This window comes from Necator americanus, chromosome I, assembly GCF_031761385.1.
Source record: "Necator americanus strain Aroian chromosome I, whole genome shotgun sequence".
In the NCBI taxonomy this organism is placed as follows: Eukaryota; Metazoa; Nematoda; class Chromadorea; order Rhabditida; family Ancylostomatidae; genus Necator; species Necator americanus.
The window spans coordinates 17,522,959-17,545,981 of NC_087371.1; the positions used below are offsets into that span (position 1 = coordinate 17,522,959).

Sequence of the window (23,023 nt, forward strand, 5' to 3'; positions counted from 1 at the left end):
TAATATATAATATCATGATATAATATAATAAAATAATAAATATAGTTGTATATATGCAGTTTTTCCAATAGTATTAATTGCGGTGCCGCAAAATCAAAGTAAACACAAGTTCCACCGAGATACGAGGGATGAGTGGTGGAAATTAAACGTTTTTATCATGCATGCCACAAGAGCTGTCAAATTATGCCGCACTTTAGGCAAAGGATGTTATCACAGAAAATGTGGACGGCGTTCTCAGGTACCGACTTTGAAATCCGTGGGTAGGTTTCATTCCTTTTTTCATCACGCTGTCACAATGGAGATGCGAGGTTGTATTCATGCAAAATCCCCATGACTTTTTTAATTGTTCCCACACCGGGATGAAATATGGGTCGAAATGAATGCAACGCGCAATATCGGCCTGAATCCTGGCATATTGCAACAGTAGTGGAAACATGAATCGTTACATCAGGACCTTACAAAATTCAGTTCAACTACGCAACTAACAGAAATTTGTTTCCATTTTGGCTCTTTACGGTTTTTTCCGATTTAGTGGATCTTTTTTGTGCAAGACTCTCACTTCATAATTTTCTGACCGCACAGACAGTAGAAGTTCGTTCTAGAAAGTCAATCATTGTTGATTTGGTGAATTTCTAATGGTTAGGAGATTTATTTTGCCTGACACACAATAACGCTGCAATGCAGTAAAGTGGCAAATTATTCAAAACGTCGTTTCTCAAGAAATATCATATGTTCGTGTCATAACCTTGCCCATGAACGGTAGATTTCTGACATCCAGAAAAATTAAAAGAAATGTGAATCGCTCGACCACTAGACACTTTGTTCTTTTGAGTTTTTCTGTGGATTTACTAAACAATTCTGACAAAGAGTCAACGAAATGTTCGTCGACGAACTAAATCCCACTACACCCTCTGCTTATTTCAAGACCAATCTAAACGTCAGACTAAAGCCGGACTTCAGACTTTTCCTGATATTCACTCGGCTCGCCTTCACTGATAATAGAAACAGAAATTAATAGTGGTGGTATTTTCCGTAAAACTAGAATTGTGTTTTCTAACAACACTTCCTTCTTTTCTTATATATTTAGACGAAAAATTTCAAACTCATGTTTTTCACCGTGTAAGTTCTGCACTTGGAGAACATTCAAACTTCAGCTTCAAAACTCCTTCCTTACCAACATAGTATAGACACAATTGAGAGCATTACTCAAAGTATGCGGGTTTTCCTCCCGTTTTCCCCAACAGTCACCACCGAATGATGGTTTAACGTAACATGGCATGGACGACATCATCGTGCTGACAAAGATAACGTTCCACGACAGATCGTGTAAGCTGCTTGCTACTATTTGAGCAGCCGGCTTCATTCGTGTTTCCACTCTGAGAAAGGAATGTTACCAACTTGAGGCAAACGTGCAAAGAAACAGGCACGCGGAGGAGTCGGAGAGGTCCGATGCAACACAGGCAGCGGCCAACGCTGCGAAACGGTTGCACCTACCTTTACTTTTTGGGACATGAGCACAAAGTTATTGGCAGAACAAATACGGCAACACCACGGCACACCGATTGGACACCGTGGGACCAGTCTTCTGCTCTCTGGAATTTCGTTATATATATATATATATATATATATATATATATATATATATATATATATAATGCACTCTTTCATCCATCTTTCTTGACGAAAAAGACGCATCGTCGTCATCCGAATGCAAAATTGTGCACTAATTCCACTCCAACCAGTACGACCCCAATTTTTCAAGAAACTTTAGCGATTTAAACAATCTTATTGAGGAGGTATGAATCGTGTGTAATCACAGTTGGACATGCTCTGAAAGATGTATGGATGTGTACCGCACAATTAATGGCACTGATCGAAGAGTACACGGCCTTTCATTTTTGTCGGATACATTTTCGAAAGCTAGCTGTACGCAATGCTAGAACGGATGGATGAAGCGAGTGTTAAGTCGCCTAGTTGCTCCGGCCGGTCAGCAAGTTAATGTGGAATGTTTTGATAAATTTCACAAGTTCCCAATAATGTTCCGAAGCACCGCTTACTCGAATTCGTTGAGTTGGGGTTGTAACCAGCACCAGGGAGAGGAGCTGAAAAAGATTTTTTAAAAATTAAATTTTAAATCTTAAATTAAAATTACTAAATAATCGAAATAAAAAAACTCATTATAACAACTGGAAAAATTTTTCTTTCCTGGAAAAAAAGATTAGACGTACATAACAGTAGGGAAGTTTAAGAAAGCCGGGTGACCTTTCAGAGTGCTAGTATCAGTTTCTTGGCTATGGTCTCGTCACTTGGTTCTTCTTTATGTTTTGTCGGGTTGCTTTTCAGTTACTGGTCGAAAATCATTTTTTCTATTCAGATTGCGAGTGCATATGTCGCTGCGGCCAAATTAGGCACATTCAGTAGCGAATTCGTCTGAACACACACATTCTACTACTTACTCTTCTTATGGTTTGCCGTAGCTAAGTTTATTTCATTCTGTAGCAAAGCAGCAGTTCGGTTTTACTCCTCACAAGGAATGTGTCCAATCCAATCCTATCATAGAAATCCAAGTTCAGTCCTACGCTCCTCGCTTCGTCTCATGTCTGTCTTTGATCTGAGATCTCCTTAGCCATTTAATGAATGTAGGTGGAACCAGAGATAGCATAGCATCAAGCACTCGTCTGAAGCTCGGAGCTCCCTCTAGACCCTGACTGGAGAACTATTCAAACTCTCCAGTTTATAAAACATTGCCTCAGATTATGTTTCCTAGTAGATTAACGGAAAAAAATGAATTTTAGGATTCGAGTAGTATTCAGATACAGCGTGTTCCTGTCCAGACTCAAATGAAGCAGGAAAAGAAGGTCCGGGCAAAAAGTACGCGAATGGGAAATTATGCAGATATCCCGCTTGATCTCTTCTCAGTATATGCGAAGGGAGGTTATTGTGTAGCCTACGTTTGGTAGTAAAGGATAAAGGATAAAGTGTCTGGTCAGTTCGCTTGGGACGCGTCCCCACACACACACACACACTTCAATTCAGAATCGTTTGAGGTTTACGAAAGTGTAACTGCCCTATACAACGACTGGCGGTGCCTAGCCGATGTGTCAAGTCAGTGTTTCTATCCTCCCAGATAAGTCAGGTACCAATTTGTCGACCCCGGTGGGGTGAAATGCTTGGTGAACACAAGGGCGGATTCGAACCTCAGATCGATCGTGAATGAAGCCGAACCTCTAACCGGCTGCGCTACACCCGCCCTACGTTTACTAGTAGGAGCAGTCTTTTCGAAAAAGAAATTTTAAGTGCACAGCTACAGAGGAAAATTCCTTTCAGTGAAAACATGCAGGCGAATAGAGCTCAGAGAAATGAGCTGGGCTTTTGACTTAATCGGACTGCATTTAAGTAGCGGAACAAATTTGTTTACCGTGTTTTGAATCAGCTAGTGATGTTGTCTTATAGAATGGTGAAGTTCATTATTACTGCTTCTTTAATTCATCACTCATTATACGCTTCTTTTTTACGCATCCGCGAAATGTATGTTAAAAGAAGAAAGTGAGACAGTTGCTGTGGTATGACCTTTTTTGTTCTGGTACCTGATACTGTCATGGTGCTAAGTAGGTTATCTTTTGCTCGGAGTATGCTTTTTTTATGCTGTTGTGAGTGTATTTTCTGGGTTTTCTACTCAATTGAATTGTGGATTCTCTGCGATTTCTCTCGAAATTGGCCTAGTCCCGCTAAACCCTCATAGTTACTTGCCAACGAGCTTTTGTTTCCAACCCCTTTAAGAATATTGGAATGTAGCAGCACAATGGTTTTTGGTTAGTTAGCCACGAGTTTCTTCTTTACATCCTTTAGGTGAGCTTTCCCACGCCATTCCCTTTTGACGATTGTTTACTTATACTTAAGATCTATGCAAAAATATGGTTGCAGTTCGTTCGGCAGGAATTGTTAGTTTTAGTTTTTTTTGTTGCATATTCTTGAAGAACACATATCTTCAACAGAAAAAAACTGCAAGAGGGAATACTGTGGCAAACATTTCCGGTATTTCTGGCAAATCCCTGTGCTCTTGTTGTAACACCGACAAAGTCTATGATTGCTGTAGTCAAAGTTTTCCGAAGCGCCTCTCTGAATGACCTCGGTATGATTAGTGTGGCCCGACAGCAGTTCTAGATACGTCGAGGAACCAATTCCGTACTTATCCGCTTCAATTTTTCATTCTGAAGAATCATGGAACTTTAAGAACATTTTCTGTTCTCTGTGGTCTTCTATTTTTATTTCGAAGCAACCAGGCCTGCCTTCTGTCTCCTTTTACGTACATAATGATTACTGCAGATGTTTTCTCATGTACTCTCCCACGGATATTTGTACGTAGTGGAATTTTCGCTGTTGTTGACTGGTGAAGACGTTGCGGGAAGTGCTGCCTCAGCCTCGGCGGGATCACATCGTGAATCGCCTCCTCACTGTTGCAACTCTTTCGTTGTCTACAATTATAATTTAAGAAATGTTAGGCTTTTGGTTACTCGTGACATACTTGGATTTGAATTAGTTTGTGTCGTAGGTGCTTCATGCATTTGGTGGAAACGAACCGAAAGTTTGATTTGCTGTACCGTTCCACTGCTAGGGTGGGTCTAGGGCAGTGATAAGAGCTTCGAATAGTTTGACTTCGCCGAATAAATCGGCAACAATTTCACCCTCACTGAGGCGATACCTAGCTTCGGGCTTCTCTTTGATATGGACTTAGTGCACACGTCTACCCCCACCTCTTTCGCTCCACTTAGGGCATTGCATAAATGCAGACCTCTGCGATTCTAGATTGAAGCTGGACGCGTTGGCGCATCCCAAAGGAGCTGATCAGCATCAGGTCTTCAACTTTTGACCTTTTTGAACTCAATGAAGCGTTAGCAATGATGAGATTTAATGATCGGCGGTCATTTCATCCAGTTCGCAGATATTACTGGATGCCACTTGGAACACTTCATTTTTCACTTTCCGCTGCCGGTTCAGTTGTTGTATCCCCCGCCTGCCTCTTCCAACCAACTGCGTCGTGAGCCCAGTTTCAAAATTTCAAGTCTACTTCTACTCGTCCTTTGTGTCAGTCTACGCTTGGGAGAGCAATTCTTCAAGCGTCACGTTGTCGAAACATTGTCATAAGACTTTGTGGAATCATTAAGATCATCGCTGAAAACACATCCATGGTCGCAGTAGAATGTTCGGGCAACTAAGTATGTCTATTCTTGCAATATTCTCAGAATTTTCTGGGCTTTTTCATTAAAGGTGAATGCGGCGGCAATTGCAGCTGTTCTCACGTCTTCGAGCTTTTTAAAACCAACTTTTTGGGAACTTCTGGGAACCTCCATTCACGCAAATATACTTTTTTTTAACATAACTACTGTAATTTAGCACGTAACACCGTTTTCAGGGAATGCCTCAAATAGCGACGGTACGTGCCATTTGCGTGTCTTTGTAGATTAACACTAACAACACTCCTTTTATCATTAGGAACAGTTATACGCTTACACAAATATTTGGGAAAGATTACATCGTATCGGCAAAGAAGCAGAAATCTTCTTGAAAGAGGTTCAGATCTCAGGAACGCCTCAATTTTTGAAACTTTTCTGATATTTTCGATCAGATCGCTTAAATTCAAAAAACACCAATCTGCCTGGTCTACTGTTTATTCCATTAAGATATAAGATGTCGTTTGGGAGCTATTCAGCGCGAGACGCTTTTATCTCGTCTAAGAAGCGTGTTATGTTTTTCTAAAGGACCCCATTGCTCAGCCCATAAAGCTGATGTTTGATTCTGTTCCCAAATGACCCTCAATTCCTCGATTCTTTCACGAGACTAGTCATTTTGACTTTAACACCATGTTTGTGGGATTAACATCATCTTTGACATTTGCAAAATTCTTACATCTTTGCAAAAGGAGGTCTCGTGCTGACAAATACAGAATTACTGATGTGTTGTTTTTTTCGATTTTTTGAGGCTCGCTCTGGCTGTGCTCCAAGGAGTTCTAGCATGCGCTATGTGGCGAGCATGAGTAGCTTTCACACGAAAATATTCCTCCAACACTGCCCTCAAAATGACAGTCGGTCTAATAATGCTCTTGAAAAAAGTAATGCACTGATACTTGCTCACCAAGGGAAAATTCCTTCTCACGGAATTCGCAAATACGCATACTTGCATTGGAGCATGATCCCACAAACCTTGACAGCGCTGCACTTTCCAGGCGAATAGATAGCTGTAGCCTTTTCGCTTTACCCCGCCCACGTATGCGTAAATGAACATCTCGTCATCGCGGGTTTGTAACGTTGCTCCTTTCCTCCCTGACTCCTCATTATCATCACAGCTCAATGTTTGTAACAAGTAAATTACTCTAAGCTTCCAGGTATAACAGGGGAAGTAGTAATGCAACTAAGCGTCGATATGTCGTTAATAAACGTCGACGTTTTTGACCGTCATCCAATGTTGAAATTGCTGTGTCCGACTCTGAACGAATCACTGCATTATCGTGACTTGGTACATATTGTTTCTGACCTGGAACGCTCTCGAGGTTGTCAAGACGAGCGGGCGCCAGTGATACTTCTTCTTGTCCCGACCACGTGATGATACACGAAAAACATTAAACCATTCTCTAAGAGTCTTCGTGGCGTTAGTGGTACTACCGAATTTTTAAAATTTTCTTTTCTTAAAAATTCTTTTTCTTTGACCACTCTGGATGTTCGGCTGAGCTCGGGGTTCAAACTTCTTGTGGCACTCGTTTCGCTTGCTTTCAGTGATAAATGAAAATTTGAAACTTTTGTTTTTCTAACAAATTCTCTCTTATTCGCTCGCCTTTTTAAAATTTTTTTTCTTAAAAATCCTTTTTCTTTTTTTCTTGTTCTTTTTCTTCTTAAAAATTCTTTTTTTTAAATGAGTATTGAAAGAAAATTTCATCAATGTCCCTTTGTAGTCTTCTTGCTAAAGATGTTATCGTCAAATTTATAGAATATTCAAACTTGATTTAACACTTATATTCTTTCGATACGATTTGAATACTTGAGTTTGAAATTTTAATTTGAAAATATTTCACGAAGTATTGGACTAAAATCTTCTCTCGTTTCTTCCCAGCAGTTAGTATACAAAGTCGCCCTTAACTTCTGTACCGATGTCCGTCTCCAACGGATTAATCCGCCAAAAACCCTCGGAATCGGTGGGAGTGAGCAAAATTAAATCACACCGCATCATTTACTTTTTGTCAAAACTGCTTGGAGTTATTGCTCGCTGTAGCGCACCAAAAACAACACTGATCTCAATTTCTAGCACCGGTATGATGAGAGTAGTGCACTCTCATTTTACCGGTTTCTGAAGACGATGTTCAATGCCGTGGGGAAAGCCTCACTGTTTTCTGTTTTCTGGAATATTGCCGTATACACATAAACACACACCTGAGATTTAATGGTAACTCAGATGTTGATAATTTTCCTACCCATAAATCTCCAAATCGTAAACTTTACTTTAACCCCATACCCGTAAATTACAGAAATTAACTGAGCCACGCCATCGCAACAGAACTCATTGCACCAAGAAGTTTTTCCTTTCAAGATGCTAACTTACTACAAATTCGATACATCTCTGTGGTGATGCATGTTTTGAGACTTCCGAACAGATTTTGAGAGAATTTATAAGTTTAGGAATTCTCAGTAGAGTCAATCATGGATTTCTCTCCAGCAGGTAAACATATGGAAAAATGCATATTCATGATGCGGTAATAACTGGAGCGGCAGCAAAGCAGTTTATGTAGCGTCGAATCCACAAATCGAATTCTCATTTTTTATGGATCATAACATATCAGAAGTTATTGGTTCCACAGGAACAAAAACTCGTTTGTAGCTGCATTTTTACCCCTTGATTGTTTTTAAAGGAATAATGCTCCTCTCAAAATTCAATTTCTTACTGCACGGAGATGTAGAGTGTGAAAGCAGTGCATAATGAAATTGACGACATCGGGATCTCCGCGGATTGGTGGTGGTGGGAGAGCAGCCTGCGAATATGAACGTGCTCACCCTCAATTCTGTTTATTAGTCCACAAAAAGGCGTGTATGGTAGAGGTGGGTGGCTTCGTCTCACCAACTACGAAACGTGTTACGCGACAGATAGCGGGCAACTTTGCCGTCGTCCTGAATCCAACTTATCTAACCCAAATTAGCAGCAAGACCTGTCACTCTTCGTGGCCCGTAACGAGTGGCATCGTTGGGCGACAAGATCACACACTGCTCTTTCGCACTTCCTTTTCTTTACCGATGGTGAGACTTTAGCGTGATCACACTCGCACTGAATCAAGCCTAGCCCTACCTTTCCGGGTAGAGATCGGAATATCGTCGGTTCCGTGGTACGCAGCCGTCAATAGTATTGGAGTTATAGTTGAATCACAGACAGATCAACAGCCGGAACTGCAATGCATCGCTGTTGTATACACAGCTGGGCTCACATGTTATGCACCGGATGAAATGGGTTCCATTTCTGTGCGCTATGGATATTGGTTCTCCGCTCCCGCGTGCACTAACATTTATGCCGCTTGCGACTTTTACGCAAGTAAAGTGAAGTCGAGAGATACTCTCAACAAAAATGTCTTAGCTCCGATTTTGATGATTTGTGAGAAGATTGCATTCTTATTTACTATTTTTCAATGGTTTTTTTTCACTTTTCACCGAAGAATTCTTCTGATTTTGAGTTATTAGAACCCTTTTCAGTTATCAGACCTTTTTTGATGTTCCCGATGAGGAAGAACTATCTGCACCCACAACGTTAAACGGGATAAAAGTCACGCCATAGCCGAAGGTTCAGCACCTTTTTCTAGTTCGGTCCTATAATCTTCAGTTTTTGCCCCCCACCTCCTTGCAGTTAAGATTCCATCAATTTACTCGCTCTGAAGAGGAAATGAGATACTTGGGCTCTTTGCTCGATAATGGGCTATCGATTCTCCTCGCAGATAGCAGAGATATCGCTGCTGCACCAATGCCAGTACCGATCCAGTGTACCTACTCTGTAAACAAAATCGAACTTCAGACCTTTGTGTTGCAAATTTTTCCCTCGACACACTACGTTTGGTCTTCGCTCGTCCACAAGCAGTTATGGTGCCTCTAAAACGCTCACCCACTGTTCTCAATATGCATACATACGGATTCTGGTTATGGTTCTTCTTCCGGAACGAGGTCATTCTCCTACCCTATTTATGTTTTCAGCATCGGAAACAGCTAAAAATGTATTTATATGTATAGGTCATGTATTTTTACAATTTTTGCTTTTTGCTGCAAAAAATTGTGAATGAAATTGAAGGATTAAGTTTTATTATTGTTTCATTAGGGCGGGTGTGGCGCAGTCGGTAAGAAGTTCCGCTGCCTGCACGATCGAGGTTCGAATCCGCTCTAGTGCCCACCAAGCCTTTCATCCCTTTGGGGTCTATGAATTAGTACCAGACTTGTCTGGGAGGATAAAAACACTGACTTGGCACATCGGTTAGCCATCGCAAGTCATTATATTGGTCAGCTACACGTTCGTAAACCCGAAAACGATTCTGAATTGGACTGAACGTGGTGGCACATCCCTAGTGGCTTTATTTTTCCACTACTTTATTAAAGTTAATTTGAGCTCTGAAAATATGGTTTGATTGAAACTTACAAAGTTTATGATTATGTGAAACTCATGGAATGTGTTCTTTAAACCAATTTGTAGTCATCATGATTCACAAAAGTCTGGAATATCATAACTTTTAGACAACAAAGTGGTCTCACTTCTTCTTTAAAAAATGTCAAAGAACTTCCATTTCTTCGAATATCTCCTTAAAATCAGAGTACCGAACAGACATCTGAGGAATGTGCTTATTTCTTGATTTGCGCCACATTTCAATGTATATGCATCTACGGATTGTAATCTCAGGAATTTGTTGCCGTTGAGCAAGTGGGATGACATTCCGGAAATGTTTCTTATTTTATGTGTCAGTGCCGCCAGAATTTCGCCGCATTTATCGCGATAGCTCTAAAAACAAATAGAAAGAAAACAATAATACGAAAGTGCCGCCCTCCACTTCGTTACAAAGGCAATCGTTGTGGTTTTGTATGGAATCACAGCACCGCTTTATTATCCATTCCTGGATGCTTCTTGTAATGTCTTTCAAATTCCAAGGCTGAAGTAATGGCATGAGGGAACAATGCTAGGGGTTTTGAATATTTTGTGATAAATGTCATCCAGAATACTTCAAAAAAGATGCCCACATTGTGAGAACGAGTGCCTGAGGAAACTGCTGAAGGAGCATGTGCATTTTCGGAGAAATCCCGTCAACCCTTTTTGCCCTTTTCAAAGCGGAATTTATTTGAGAACGGATTTTGTCATAGATTTCTAGCGTTCAAGCTCGTTCTCACAGACCTTTCAAAATCTCTTCCTATTGTTCAACTTTTACCATCTCTTTATTTACATCCTTTGTGAAATGGATTTCCTCCGCCTCCACCATCAAAGCACGGTGTTTCCTCGAGGCAAAAACCTTATTTAGGTTCTCACGTCGTCCCCGGCAACTAGGGACATCGCTCACACAAATGTACTCAATCCCCAAGAAGGCTTCATGTTCACACCACGAGCATGAAGCAGATGTTTTAAAAATCGTTTCAAAACTTCGCAAAATCTTCTTATTGGTTTTTTTCTTGAGAATTGCTACTACTGCGATTTTCAACGAAGACTTTTTTATTCCGCATTTCGTTGTGTGATGTAAATATTCGTAAGAACTCGTAGTGGTCGAGTCTCTTTTGACGGAAACCTCAGGCCACTGACGTGATCAACACTGACAAATTTGCACTTTGAAAGAGATCACTTGAGGTCGTGTTGTAAAACTCGGCTGCAGGGTCTGCAACTGAGGAGGAGAGACCGAACGGGATTGGCGGAGCCTCCATCTCCACATGTCCTCCTGATAGACGCTCTCGTGGAGTGACATTCATCTGTCAAGAGTTTATGTCCGAAATTGCCGGCTCCTGTCGGATCGTGCCACTGAAACGTCACTACAACATTACTTTCGAGCAGCTGATGTGAAATCTCCAAGGTCCTATGAAACCTACGATGTTTTTGAGAATAGCAGCACCCAAAAATACGAACAACAAAATCGTTAAATTTCATTGTTGTTAGTAAAGTGGTTCTCGTTATTCTGGATTTTGGACACTTTGATTTCTGATGAGGAGGAATTTAGTGTGAAACAAAACCGTTGATTTCCCATTTCTTCTGGGCAGATTAAGCATCTTGAAAAATTATCAAGTTAATTTTAAGTATGTTTTCTCTTACTCAAAATACACACCAAAATAAGTTTAAGAGGTTGAAGAGTTTCCTTCAAAATCCTTTTAAACTCGTTAGGAATATGTGTCGGTCCCTTTTTAGGTCCCCATTCTCACTGGTATTTTCAAGTACCTAATCTTAATATTTGATATTTTTATTCAATTCCATAAATGGACTCCTGAAAACATGCCACTTTCAGCCGCTCCTTCCCCTTTTCTGCCGTGCGTTCCCCTGAGAAGAAATGTTAGTGGTCGTTATAGGTACTCATTATTCTAAGAGACAGTTAATGATATTTTCGCACCTGCCGCATTGAAGCATTTCGAATTAGCTCTAGTGAGCCAGTTTCGTCAAAGCTGTTCGTTTTGTACTCCGTGAATGGCGCCATTCCAGGTTTCAAATTGGAGAGGATGTCCTTATATTTTTAGGGGCCACTAAGAAGAACTATCCTCCTTTCAACGAGGGATTACGAAGAATGTTTGGAAGGCGGTTCCAGAAACTTACATTTGATTCACTTCCAATTTTTCATAGATATTTTATTTCCTTCATTTGTTGCGTTTTTTTCGTCAACTCCAAGAAGAATTTCTGCGGTTTCCATTTCTAGCTGATCTACGGTTTCAGCCACTACGTGATATAAGGAACGCAGTAGGAGTCTCAGCTGAGAGACTAATTCACTCGAGATCCCGGCGCTTTCTAACGCTTTTTTACTGGAATGTGAGCTCATTCGCCCATTCAATCGACAAAAATACGACGGAAATGTCAAGCGACTGGAGAGAAGAATGGCTTTTCCAGTATTCTCCAAAACGTGCACCATATCACTATTTTAATTGTTGTTAATCCAAGAACGTCTTCAACAGCTTCCATGATTCTTTGAAGAATCGTGCTGCACCATTTTTCGAAAGAATTCTGGCTGCAAAAAGCATGCATCATTGGAGATAGTAACTTGGCAGGAAATTTTCACCATACATCCTCAGTTTGACGTGCGGCAGATGGATTCAGTTGATGATAACATTTTCACAGTTTATTTAACAGAATACTTTTCGGAGGACGCTATCTTTTCTGCACAACAGATTGATCCCCACGTACATCTGTGAGTACACTTCATAACCTCTCTGGTCTGCCGTGTTATTAGCTGTGTGCCTCAATGTTCTCGTGTCCGAGTTCTCTCACTTATACTCATTCAGCCTGTCTTTTGTCTCTGCTTTCGGGCGACTCTTCAGACAGCCTGTCCATGAAATGTTTGATATGTCATCTCCGGCTCATTGTACTTCAGCTGATGATCATTGCAAGATCAGTTGAGAGATCAAATGCTCTGTTCCTCATCCCTGCTCCATTGAGCGTCGTTCAGTCTCATTTGTTTTCACTAATATTTGCTGTTTTTTTTTGGAAATACGTTGCTAAGAGCTTGAAGAATGTAGTTGAAGGAATTGTAGTCAGTGTTTGAATACATAGAACTAGTGCTGAGCACTTTTCTGAGCAGTCGTGGGTATACATCTTCACGTTCTCCTGCATCCCTTACCTCGCTAAAGTCAGTTTTATACCTTATATTAAATAAAGATACAAATATCTTTGTGGTTAATTTGCTTGTACGCAATATCAACATAAATCGCAACGATATATTGTAATTTTTCTTCTTACTACTACTTTTTTGAACCTTGCCTTGCCCTTAGAAAAAAACGCGTTAGTTGTTAAGCAAAAACAAAACGAAGAAAAAAGAAATAGCTTTTTTGGTTGCAGCATGTGCTGAGTATGTGGCAGCTCATATTGAGCAGAGGTCTGGGGATCTTTCAGTTCACTATTCTACCAGAATAGCTGCAAATTTTATGTGAGATGAATAGGGTAAATTTATCTCCATGTCTTCGTTGATTTTATTTATACTGCCAGCGGAGTTACGTGTAAAACTGAGGGATTATTTAAGAAGTTTCTGATGCTCACATACAGTAATGTAAAATACGCAGTTGTGTCTCTGAGCTCATATCTTGATCCATAATACATTATTCCTTCTGCATGCATCCGATTAATGTCGTGAAAATCAGCAAAGGTAATGTACTTCGGGGAAGCATTCATGATTATTCGTAAGAAATGTTTGTAAGAAATGTGGATGAGTTTTGCTGTTTTTGCTATGCAGCAGAAGGTTATGTCTCATGAAATGGCTTTAACTCGGTTGAGAAAAATAAATTATAGACAGCTTATCACGAAGTCCTTGAAGTTTCCATTTCCTTGAAGTCGTGTGTGTAGTGAGGAAACCTCGTGGAAAAAATAAAGTTAAGTGTGGATTACGAGTGTGCCCAATTTCCCCTATTCGTTCCTGAATGAACGGCATGGGAAAGGGCGCTAGTTCCTACGAGGTTACTTAGGAGGCGTCTCCATTTTGGATCCACGAGCGAGCGGTCCACAACCAACGAGGTCTCTTCAGCACCCTGTTTGGGTAAAACAAGTAAACAGACTGTTACGAAGCCGGAGCGTGCACAAGGACGGCGCGTTCTAACGTACTTCGTAGGAAAAAGCACCATTCCCACGGCGTTTCCAACGTCGATTAGGAGGCAACGCTCGTACTCGTCATCTACGCTCGAACTCGGTGTTTTTGGACTCAGCTGTTTGTTTTTGTTTGTTGTCTTTGTTTTTCAGGTTTCCACACTACTTCAGATTCATGATTCGCCGTCTTGAACTCATCGTACAAGTTTCCTCCACCACTGCATCGCCACCTTCACATGCAATACATTCTCGCTACATGTACAGACATATAAAAATGCTGATGAGCAGTGCTTTGCACTCGTGGGTGAAAATTAATTCATCCCTTTTCTGACATTCATTCCCAGATCCATCCATTGTCCTAGTTGCTGTAGTAGTCATTGTTGTAGAAGAGCATCATGTTTACTTTCTCCACTGTAATTAAAACTATCAATGCCTACTCTACTGCTAAGGGGTGGTTTCTTGTAGACGGCACCTTTATTTTTAATTACTTTGGTAGAAGTGCTGCTTCGAAGGATATTTTGAAGGAATTTGACGTAAACTAAAAGTAATTTTCTGCATTAGGACTCCTTTACCCAGCTACTAACTTCTTCGAATAGCAGATTGCTACATAAGGTGTATCCGTTCTCTAAAAATTGGTAATCTATGGTTCATTCTGAAACAATTTGCCAAGCACATGTTTTCTCCAAAGAACGGTGGCGGTAATGCGTCTCCGTGGCAAATTCCTCGTCTCTAACACAACAATTTGTGTGAAATTTGTGCAAGATGCATACTAGGTGGTTTATTCCCGAGCATTTCAGCAAATTCGATTTGGCCCCGATGTTGGGCGTCACTTTTAAGCGGTCTAGGAATAGTAGCGAACTCGACAGTCTCCGCTAAGCCAGCTCTCCTTCTGCTACACGCTCCTTTAGCAAATTTCAGCTCAGAGTTCTGTTGTATCTTGTTTTTCATTAAATTGCTCAGATACATGGCAACTTCTACCACCTTTTTTTACTATCCTTCTCTTGTTATCCTCACCAAAAGACATTTCATAAAAGTGTGCTGCCGCGGAACGTTTTCTAGCTTTGGTACCCTTACTCTCTAGTTTCCTTGATCCAATGATTTCCATGTTTTTATTTTTAATCTTCACCAAGCTATGTAAGATATTAGAAGACTAAGAAAGTGGCATAAAGATGCTTTTGATCAAACTCTGGTGCAAACTTCTTAGGGGTTTCATCTCGTTTTCCTTTCGCTTCTGGATTCTTTTTCTTACCATTAAAAAATTCTTTTTAATTCGTGATTCTGCGTTGTAAAGCTGACTCCGTTTTCCTCTCAATTTCTTCTCATGAATTTCTTTCTCGCCCTTTCTTTTGTTGATTTGTATTTCTTTTTGTGTAGGATGAAAAAATATGTGCATGTAGAAAAACTCTTCCATGTCTAAATATTGACCTAGACTTATGCCATTGGAAGGCCTCTACGAGAAGTTTTTTTTTTAAATTTTTTCCCCTGTTTTTCCTCTTTTCAGTCGTGTGCCAGATATTGGACAATAGGATTATAGTAATTTTCCCCTTTTCAGGAGTAATCAATTTTCACAATTGCCAGACTGCGTTTTTCATTACCGTGTTAGTTGTAGTTTTGCTTTTCTCGTTACGTTCTTTCCGTATCACCACTCACGTGATAAAACTTAGATTAAATAGTTATTTAATTTCTTTGTTACCAATCTTGCTGCAGCCGATTAATCGCATTGAACGTCGCATGATTTCTTCTCGCAGACTTTCAGTGCGGCTATATTGTTTATTTTCTTTTTCAACTAAAAGTTTTATTTGCTGATCCTAAAGCAGGTTTCGGCTAAGCTGGTTTCAAAAAATCATTTGTGTAAACCTCAAACATTGATGTAAATTTACGTCATTTACCAAACATTAAAAGCATCGACGCCACCGTTCATTTGATACACTTTTCCTGTTATTTTTCATCGTTTCCAGCATCAAGGATTCCACTTTTTCCACATTTTTCCAAAAATTCCGAGCTGTATCTTTCCAGCTGGTGCTCTTTGGCACCAATCTACGCGCGGCACCAGACTACTATGTCATTGTAGCCAGTCCCTGTTGTATAGAATTTCATCTTTCTTGTCTTTTTTCCCCCGGCGTTTCTTTCTCAACGAGGTCAAACCCATACTGGATCTGTTCAAATTCTAGTGTGAGTTAGGATTTCTCAAAAATTGCTACCTTAACCTCATTTATGTAACATTTGTGAGGAGCATTCCATTTCCAACCGGTGCATTTGTTTCTTTTCGCCTCGCTACACATATTTTACGGGCAACGGATATATCGAATATAATGTCCCCTTGTTTTGTTCTCCAGGGCTCGGTCCATAAGGATTTCTTGCTGTGCAGATTTGAGTGAGGAGTTTGTAAGATTTCGCTAGCAAGCTTATTACGTTTACCACAGAAAACATCTACTACAGAGATAATTAGCGGACTGATAGCTGTACAATGAGAATATACCAAGGAACATGGGATATTGTATAGCTGAGTAGAGAACTGGAGGGATCACTCACCGGGCAATGAAGCCTGAGCTTCAAAGCTTCAATTAAAGCATCAGAACCACACGTTTCGGAACGATAACTCTCGTGAATCCCTTCCTTGACGTCATAACTGCGACGAAATTGAATGACGTTGACAAAAAAGGACTGAGACAGACTGAACTCTGCACGTCGCACATTCCAAGGCTTTTTCCTAGTGCTCTGCAGTGTTGGTAGGTTGGTCTGACTTGGTATCAGCATATATAAATTCAGTATTAGTTTCTTTTTAACTTAAAATGCACTAAAAACCGCTGATAATTCACTAGTACAAAAGAAGCTACAAAAAAGTTTTTTGTGTGACTTTTTTCGTCTCAAGATGTACTTTTCGTACTTCATTATCCTACCGTACGCTACTACGAACATTGTTTGTGATTCCGTAACTCAGCAAAACGAACGTGATGCACTTTAAAATTGAGAGCAGCGGTTTTTTTTGCGTGTATGAAGAGGTTTTTGTTGGCTGCGCGTCGATACGCGAGGAGTTTCCTTTCCTTCATTACCCATTCGTTCTGTCAGGGTCTGTCTCCGTCAGCCCCTGTGGAGTACACAATTAGGCGGTGTTTTAGCCGAGGCGTGTCAGCTTCGGTTTTTTTCTTGCTGTGTGCGGTTCGGTTGAATGAGTACATTTGTTGTTAATTTTTGTCGAAAGAGTTGAACTTATTCCAAGAATTGATTCGTCAATTTATCTGTATTGTTCTATTTTATTCCTTAAATTCTTCTATTAGAAAGGGTTTATTCTTTCAAATTTCTTGTGTTAGCTAGTCTGTATAGGTTACGGAAAATACCGTTTGAAAGTCTCTCAAATTGATAGGAGCCTAAAAGTCCTTTGAAACTTCGCTGCATGGATGATTTTAAGGTTTAAGGTTATGCAATTGCACACGTTGATCTGCACACACGACGCGCCTACGACGTCACTGATGATGTGAAATCGCTGTCCGAGTAGTTGTATTGCATAGTTCTCATTTTTCGGCAATCATGTCTCGTTCAATTCCACATTAATCCACATAACCTTTTTGGTGTCCGCAGTCAGGTTTATAACGTTGCTCTTTTCTTTTCCTTTCTCCCAAACATTTACTGTAACATTTTTCTTTTTTCTTCAAATCAGTTTTTCTACAATTTTTCAAATTATTTTGGTGGCTACACCACTCGTCAGAATTTTTTTTGAAAAACTAAATGTATCTGAATATTCAGAAAAAAAAATCGTTTGCTTCAAAAGCAAACGATTTTTTTACGATGGTTCTTCTCAAATATTGAAATGATTTAATCCTGATCTGATTAAGTAGTGTCACAGTTTTCTTATTTCAAATTAAGGGCTTGGTCCATGTTTTCTCCATAGTCGTCCAATATCTAACTAAAAAAAGAATCACATGCGAATATTAAGGAACGAGGTGAAATTTGCGCAAGCTGATACTAACTAGCGCTATTCTTGGCTCCTATGTTTGCACAAGAATTTGAAGAGGTATGTATTAGTGCATTAACGGAGCAAACTTTTTTCCCGGAAACCTCTCATAATACGTCAATGGTTCCCCAGCACTTATTTTTGTTCTTCGGTAAACTTTTCTTGCTGTGATTCCTGAGGGAGTTATTGGTTTTTTTTTTCAAGAGCGCTCCTTAAGCTTCGTCCATTAAGTCTACGGCTCAGAGTGCCTGCGCAAGGTTTAGTGAAATCATCGAAACAACAACGATTGTCGTTCTTTGTGATAAGTTTCTCGAAAGGACTTAACAGTTTACAAATCACATTACATATATACACAATTATGTATCTATTTATTTTTAGTGACTCTGCGGCGATTGATTCAATTAACTCCTTTCTTTCCTTCTAATATGACCGCTTTCTAATATGCTTTCTGATATGACCAGAATTCCCCGAATTGTTATATATGTATGTATTTTACATGTGACTGCCGTTGTTTCAATAAGCATGGGCGAAACTGTCTGTGCATATAAAAACAGCATCGACAATACATTTGGACACATAATAATTCCAGCCAACGCAATTCGAGCCAAAGAGAGTATTCGAGATAAATTGCCTATGTTTGCTCTCTCGGTAGTTCCCGGATTCATGAGGATGACCGCCTCGTTCGAAAACGCAACTTGTTACAGCCGTGCGAAGCGTGAAACGTGAGCGCGAAAAGTGAGTTTCCTCACTCGCATGGGTGCGGAGGGTCATACTGGCCACTCTGGTGCCAATGATCCACATGATTTCTTGATTTCGAAGGCGTGCCTCACATATTCTTTATGACAATCGCAAACTCCATACCCTATCTGCTCAACATTGAAAACCTTCTGCTGCACAGCTTCTAACGATGAAGGTCCTTATTTTAAGTCACTTAGCAGTTTCGAATTCCCAGCTTAGGGATCTGCTTCAGGATTAAGAAAGAAACTATGGGACATTACTGCAACAGAGGAATAAAAAGCGCCACGACGATACTTGCTCGGAGTTAGCCGAACGTGATGCGGTCCCCTCTGCACATGTTCGTTGGTATACCTTTTCAGAAATGTGGATTGGTTCCTATGTTTGGACATTGTTAGTGTTGATGAGCACGTCCTTCAGAGTTCGTCCGTACTATCGTAGCGCGCAAACGCTGGGATTGCTTCAAACCACGGTTTAGGGACAGTGCATAAGGGATATATGTATCCTACGCAGAGGAAGATAGCGCCTAAATCGGAGCAGAGTCACATGTGGGGCAGCCGTGGTCTATCCACATATCCAGCCACATCTCAGAGCTTAGCCTTGAAAGTCTATACTATGAGAATTTCCTAGACTTTTTCAATCGTGCAGCGCTCTGCTCTGTGAGAGGTTGACATTCTACATTCTCCATTACAGATCCGCACATTTGCTGCTATCAATACTGCAACTTAACGTTCCTACAAACCCTCGGTTCAATCTCGAAAAAGAGGGAATCTAAAAAGTTGTCAGGTGACTAGGAGTCTATAGACACGTTTGTTCAGCTTCCAAGAAAAGTGTTCTAGACTAAACCCGTCAGCCATTCTCTATTCTCTTCGCTTTCTATTGTCAAAGCTTTTTCCCACGCAAACTTCTGAGGAAGGCGATTTGTCCATATTCCCTTTTACTGCGAGAGACTCTCAGCGACGACGACGTGGACGCGGTGATCTCATTTGTTTGGGGAAGTGGCAATGAGATGAGTCGGCGAGTGTAAAAGGAAAACCCTTGAAGTGGAAAGATACGTAACGCATTACGTTAATCAACACCAGCTGAGATGAAAGCTCTGTGTTGCAATTCGGTCGTAAATGAAAGGAAACGAAGCGAAAGAAAAAACGAAGGATAGGTGACATTACGAAGAAAATGCTCGAGATAGCTGCGTTGAAATATGCACTGTGGGCTCCGTGAGCAAAGAGGGAAACCGAAGGGCTCATGCAACAGTACAGGCTGAGCTCAGTGGTGAGGAGGAGAACTGGGAACGAAAGCACCGCTCGTAGAGGAAATTTTCATCAACCTCTGGTTTGCGTGGCCTTTCTACGGCAGTGCGCCGACCGCCCGCCGCATTCAATTTGCTTTGCATTTCATTCGAGTAATATGCGTCCGCAAGTAGAAAGCCGGCGCAGTTGATGTTTCCGATGCAGTATGTGCGTATTTGCTGAGAAAATCTAAGGGCTTTCCATTTAAAAAAATTTCCTAGCAAAATTGCATCACCACTTCTGATCAGCGTTGTAGTTGGATTTTCCTTTTTTCCGTGTATTTTCGCTTTCGACTTTTCTATATCGAACATTGTCGTCCATGTACCGTAATTTTTTTGCGAGCTACCACACTTTTTACAAGAATGCTATCCCCACCTTATCGGATCCGTCACATCTATGACCACTCATAACTCACGTACGTACGATTTTGCTCCGTAAATACAGCTGCAACTGTGCACGTTCATCCTATGTTTTGTTACCGTTATGTTGCCAGAACAAACACATTGGTGATCCCTCGGTGGGTCCTGTTTTTCGAGCGCTGAAGGTTTATTTCAATACTTACCGCTGCTGGTTTTCCGGATTTTCCCAGAACACGTCAAAACAGCAGAAAATTCCAGGCAAATGATGACCTTAGTGATTTTTTGTAGTCCTGCCACGTGAACGACGGCGAACGTGAGGAACGTGCGCTTTTTCCTGAAGGACATTCCAAAAAACCGAATAACAAATTAGCCCTAGCACTGGGTTGCTGCAGCAGTCTGGTCGCCGACTACACAAGAGGGAACTTCTGGAGAGTTTTAAGAACCTTTTTTTATTGAAATGTGGATTGTTTTTAAGCTCACTGTATCTTAAAACAAAAATGTGAAATTGAATCTGAAAATTTGATAAGATGACTGGTTGCAACTATTTGGTTACATGCTAATTATTCACTGGTTATTAATATTTGATAGCGTAGCAGATTCAAATTTAAAGCTCAAAAGATAAGCAACGCGTGTGATGCTCCAATGATTTTGAAAAAATGTATTGAAGTGTTTGCGTTCTCTCTTTTTCTGATAGCGAAACTCTTTTTTATATTACTTTATCAGACAATTTTAGTTAATTCAATAGTTCCTTTCTCAGAGATTACCATTCCAATCCTTTTTTCTTTTCTAGAAAAGTGTCGTTTGGAACCACTTTTTCTCGAGAACTAAATCACACTCTAGTGCAATAACAAATGAAAATTATTTTAAACAAAAAACAGTAAACATTATAATGGCGGCTACATTTATCTCTATCGATACGTCATGATAACGTCTATATCTCGCTCCAGAAGTTTTCACTGCTTTTCGAAGAAACCACAGTAGGTGCATAGCTATCATTTAAGGATTGATGACACCACATAAGTAGGTCAAAGGGATTTTGGTGCTAAAAATTGAAAATTGACTTTCATCCTACTGGTCTTCCCATGTTTTACTTGAGTTGGAAAACACCAGTTTTCTTGTTCATGTAGGGAGGGAGAGACTATTGATTAATTTGAGAAAAAAATGAATATCTCAACATCTTACATGAGACTTTCATCGTTATCCAAACATGCTGAGCTTGCCTAAACGTTATCTTAATATTTATATGTCGGTTGAGGTCAACTAATCCCACACTGAGCTTAGCATCCAAGACTTCACTACGTGATTGTGAAGCATCCAGGTTGTCATGACATGCGGATCTTCCTACACCTACATTTGATGAGGAAGATTAGAAAAGAGTAGAAAAGAATGATGTTGGGGCTTTGAGAACGACCTACAACACATTGAATGAGCCGAAAAACTCCTTATTTTTCCACCGTAGTCGGAACTCGCCTCATCGCTTTCAATGCCAATCTCACTCCTAAAGTAGTAGTCAGTATTTCTTTGACTGCAGACACATGCCATGACAAAGATCTGTGGTTTTTCTTTCTGCTTCTCCTTCAACTTGGAGTAGCGTTTGTTGAACTACATATGGATAGCTGGTACTCATTCGAGGGAATTTTCTTTCTCTCTACGTCCCGGGGAAAAAAACTGGAATTGAATAATAAAAGCGGAATATTGAATGAATTTGATGTCGACAAAAAAGGCTTTCCTCCATTCTCCTAACTCCCGGCTCCTGCGATTAATGAAGTTTTCATTGTTTTCTGGAATTCCTGGATTCCACTTACCTAAATTGATCTTTCTTCGGACTCGTGCTAAGAGCACTTTTTGGCATTCGCCTTGAATTGCTTTGTATTAGGTTGGTGCAAAATTAATTTCAGTTTCGAGGCATGTGCAATTAAAACAATTTTTTATCCCAAATTATTTCGTCTCAAGGCAGACAACACATACCGTTTTGTAGGTTTTTTCTGCTCCTTCAAATACATATTTAGCTGTCGCTATAATTTTTTCAGCGGCCTTTTCCGACGCGACTATCGAGTCTTACTAGCTTTACGAATTTAAACTGGTACACTCCGCGGCAGAAGCATCTCGTGACCTTGGCGGAGCTTTTGGGTCAGACTGCCCTTGCGAACGGACAGTGGAGCTCTCATTTAAAAAATTCGCTCCTAGCGATTTTGAATTCGAAGGAAAACCAGGTCGCGGTCGCAGGTCGTCGCTTGATAATGAAGATCTGGAGAGAGCCGTGGAAGCAAATCCGGAGACTAACAAACGGAAGTTAGCAGAAGACCTGGGCGGTGCATCACAATACAGTAGTTAGACATTTGGCGGAAATTGGCTAGGTGAAGATGTCAAAGTGGGTGTTTCACGAGCTGACCGAAAAGCAGCGTTTGGCACGTTACAGCAGTGTTCTAACCTTCTGATTCGGTTGAAAAATGAGCCCTTTCTTAGTCGCATTATAATTGTAGACGAAAAGTGGGTTCTTTAACATAATAGGAAACGTGGATTTGTGGGTAGATGAAAACACTCCTCCTCCAAACACTTTTCCTGACCCCGGTCTTCACCCCAAAAAGTCATGCTTACAGTTTGGTGATGCTGTAAGGGTTTAATCCACTACAATTTCATGCAAGCAGACCAGAAATTACGGCAGAGTTCTACTGTGATTTAGAGCATATGTATGAAAAGTTGCAAAAACTGTGGCCGGCAATGGTGAACAGAGGAGGGCCGATTCTGCTGCAAGACAACGCAAGGCCACACACCGCACAAATAACCCGGCAAAAATTAACCCATTTGGGTATAGGAGTTCTCCTTCGCTCACCGTATTCCCCAGACTTTTCCCCAACAAATTATCGCTTTTTTCGAGCTCTTGATTCACATTTGTGTCAGCGACAGCTCACCAATTCAGACGACGTTGA

General features: G+C 40.6%; 1 protein-coding gene across 1 annotated transcript; it reads left to right on the plus strand.

Annotated features, from left to right (window-relative positions):
- Positions 1-8,913: 8,913 nt before the first annotated feature.
- Positions 8,914-11,052, plus strand: RB195_005957 (uncharacterized protein; the record flags this gene model as incomplete). Its single annotated transcript, XM_064178783.1, has 2 exons — positions 8,914-9,010; positions 10,868-11,052. The coding sequence occupies 2 exons, from the start codon at positions 8,914-8,916 to the stop codon at positions 11,050-11,052; spliced, it is 282 nt and encodes a 93-aa protein (XP_064035795.1).
- Between the last annotated feature and the right edge of the window lie 11,971 nt (positions 11,053-23,023).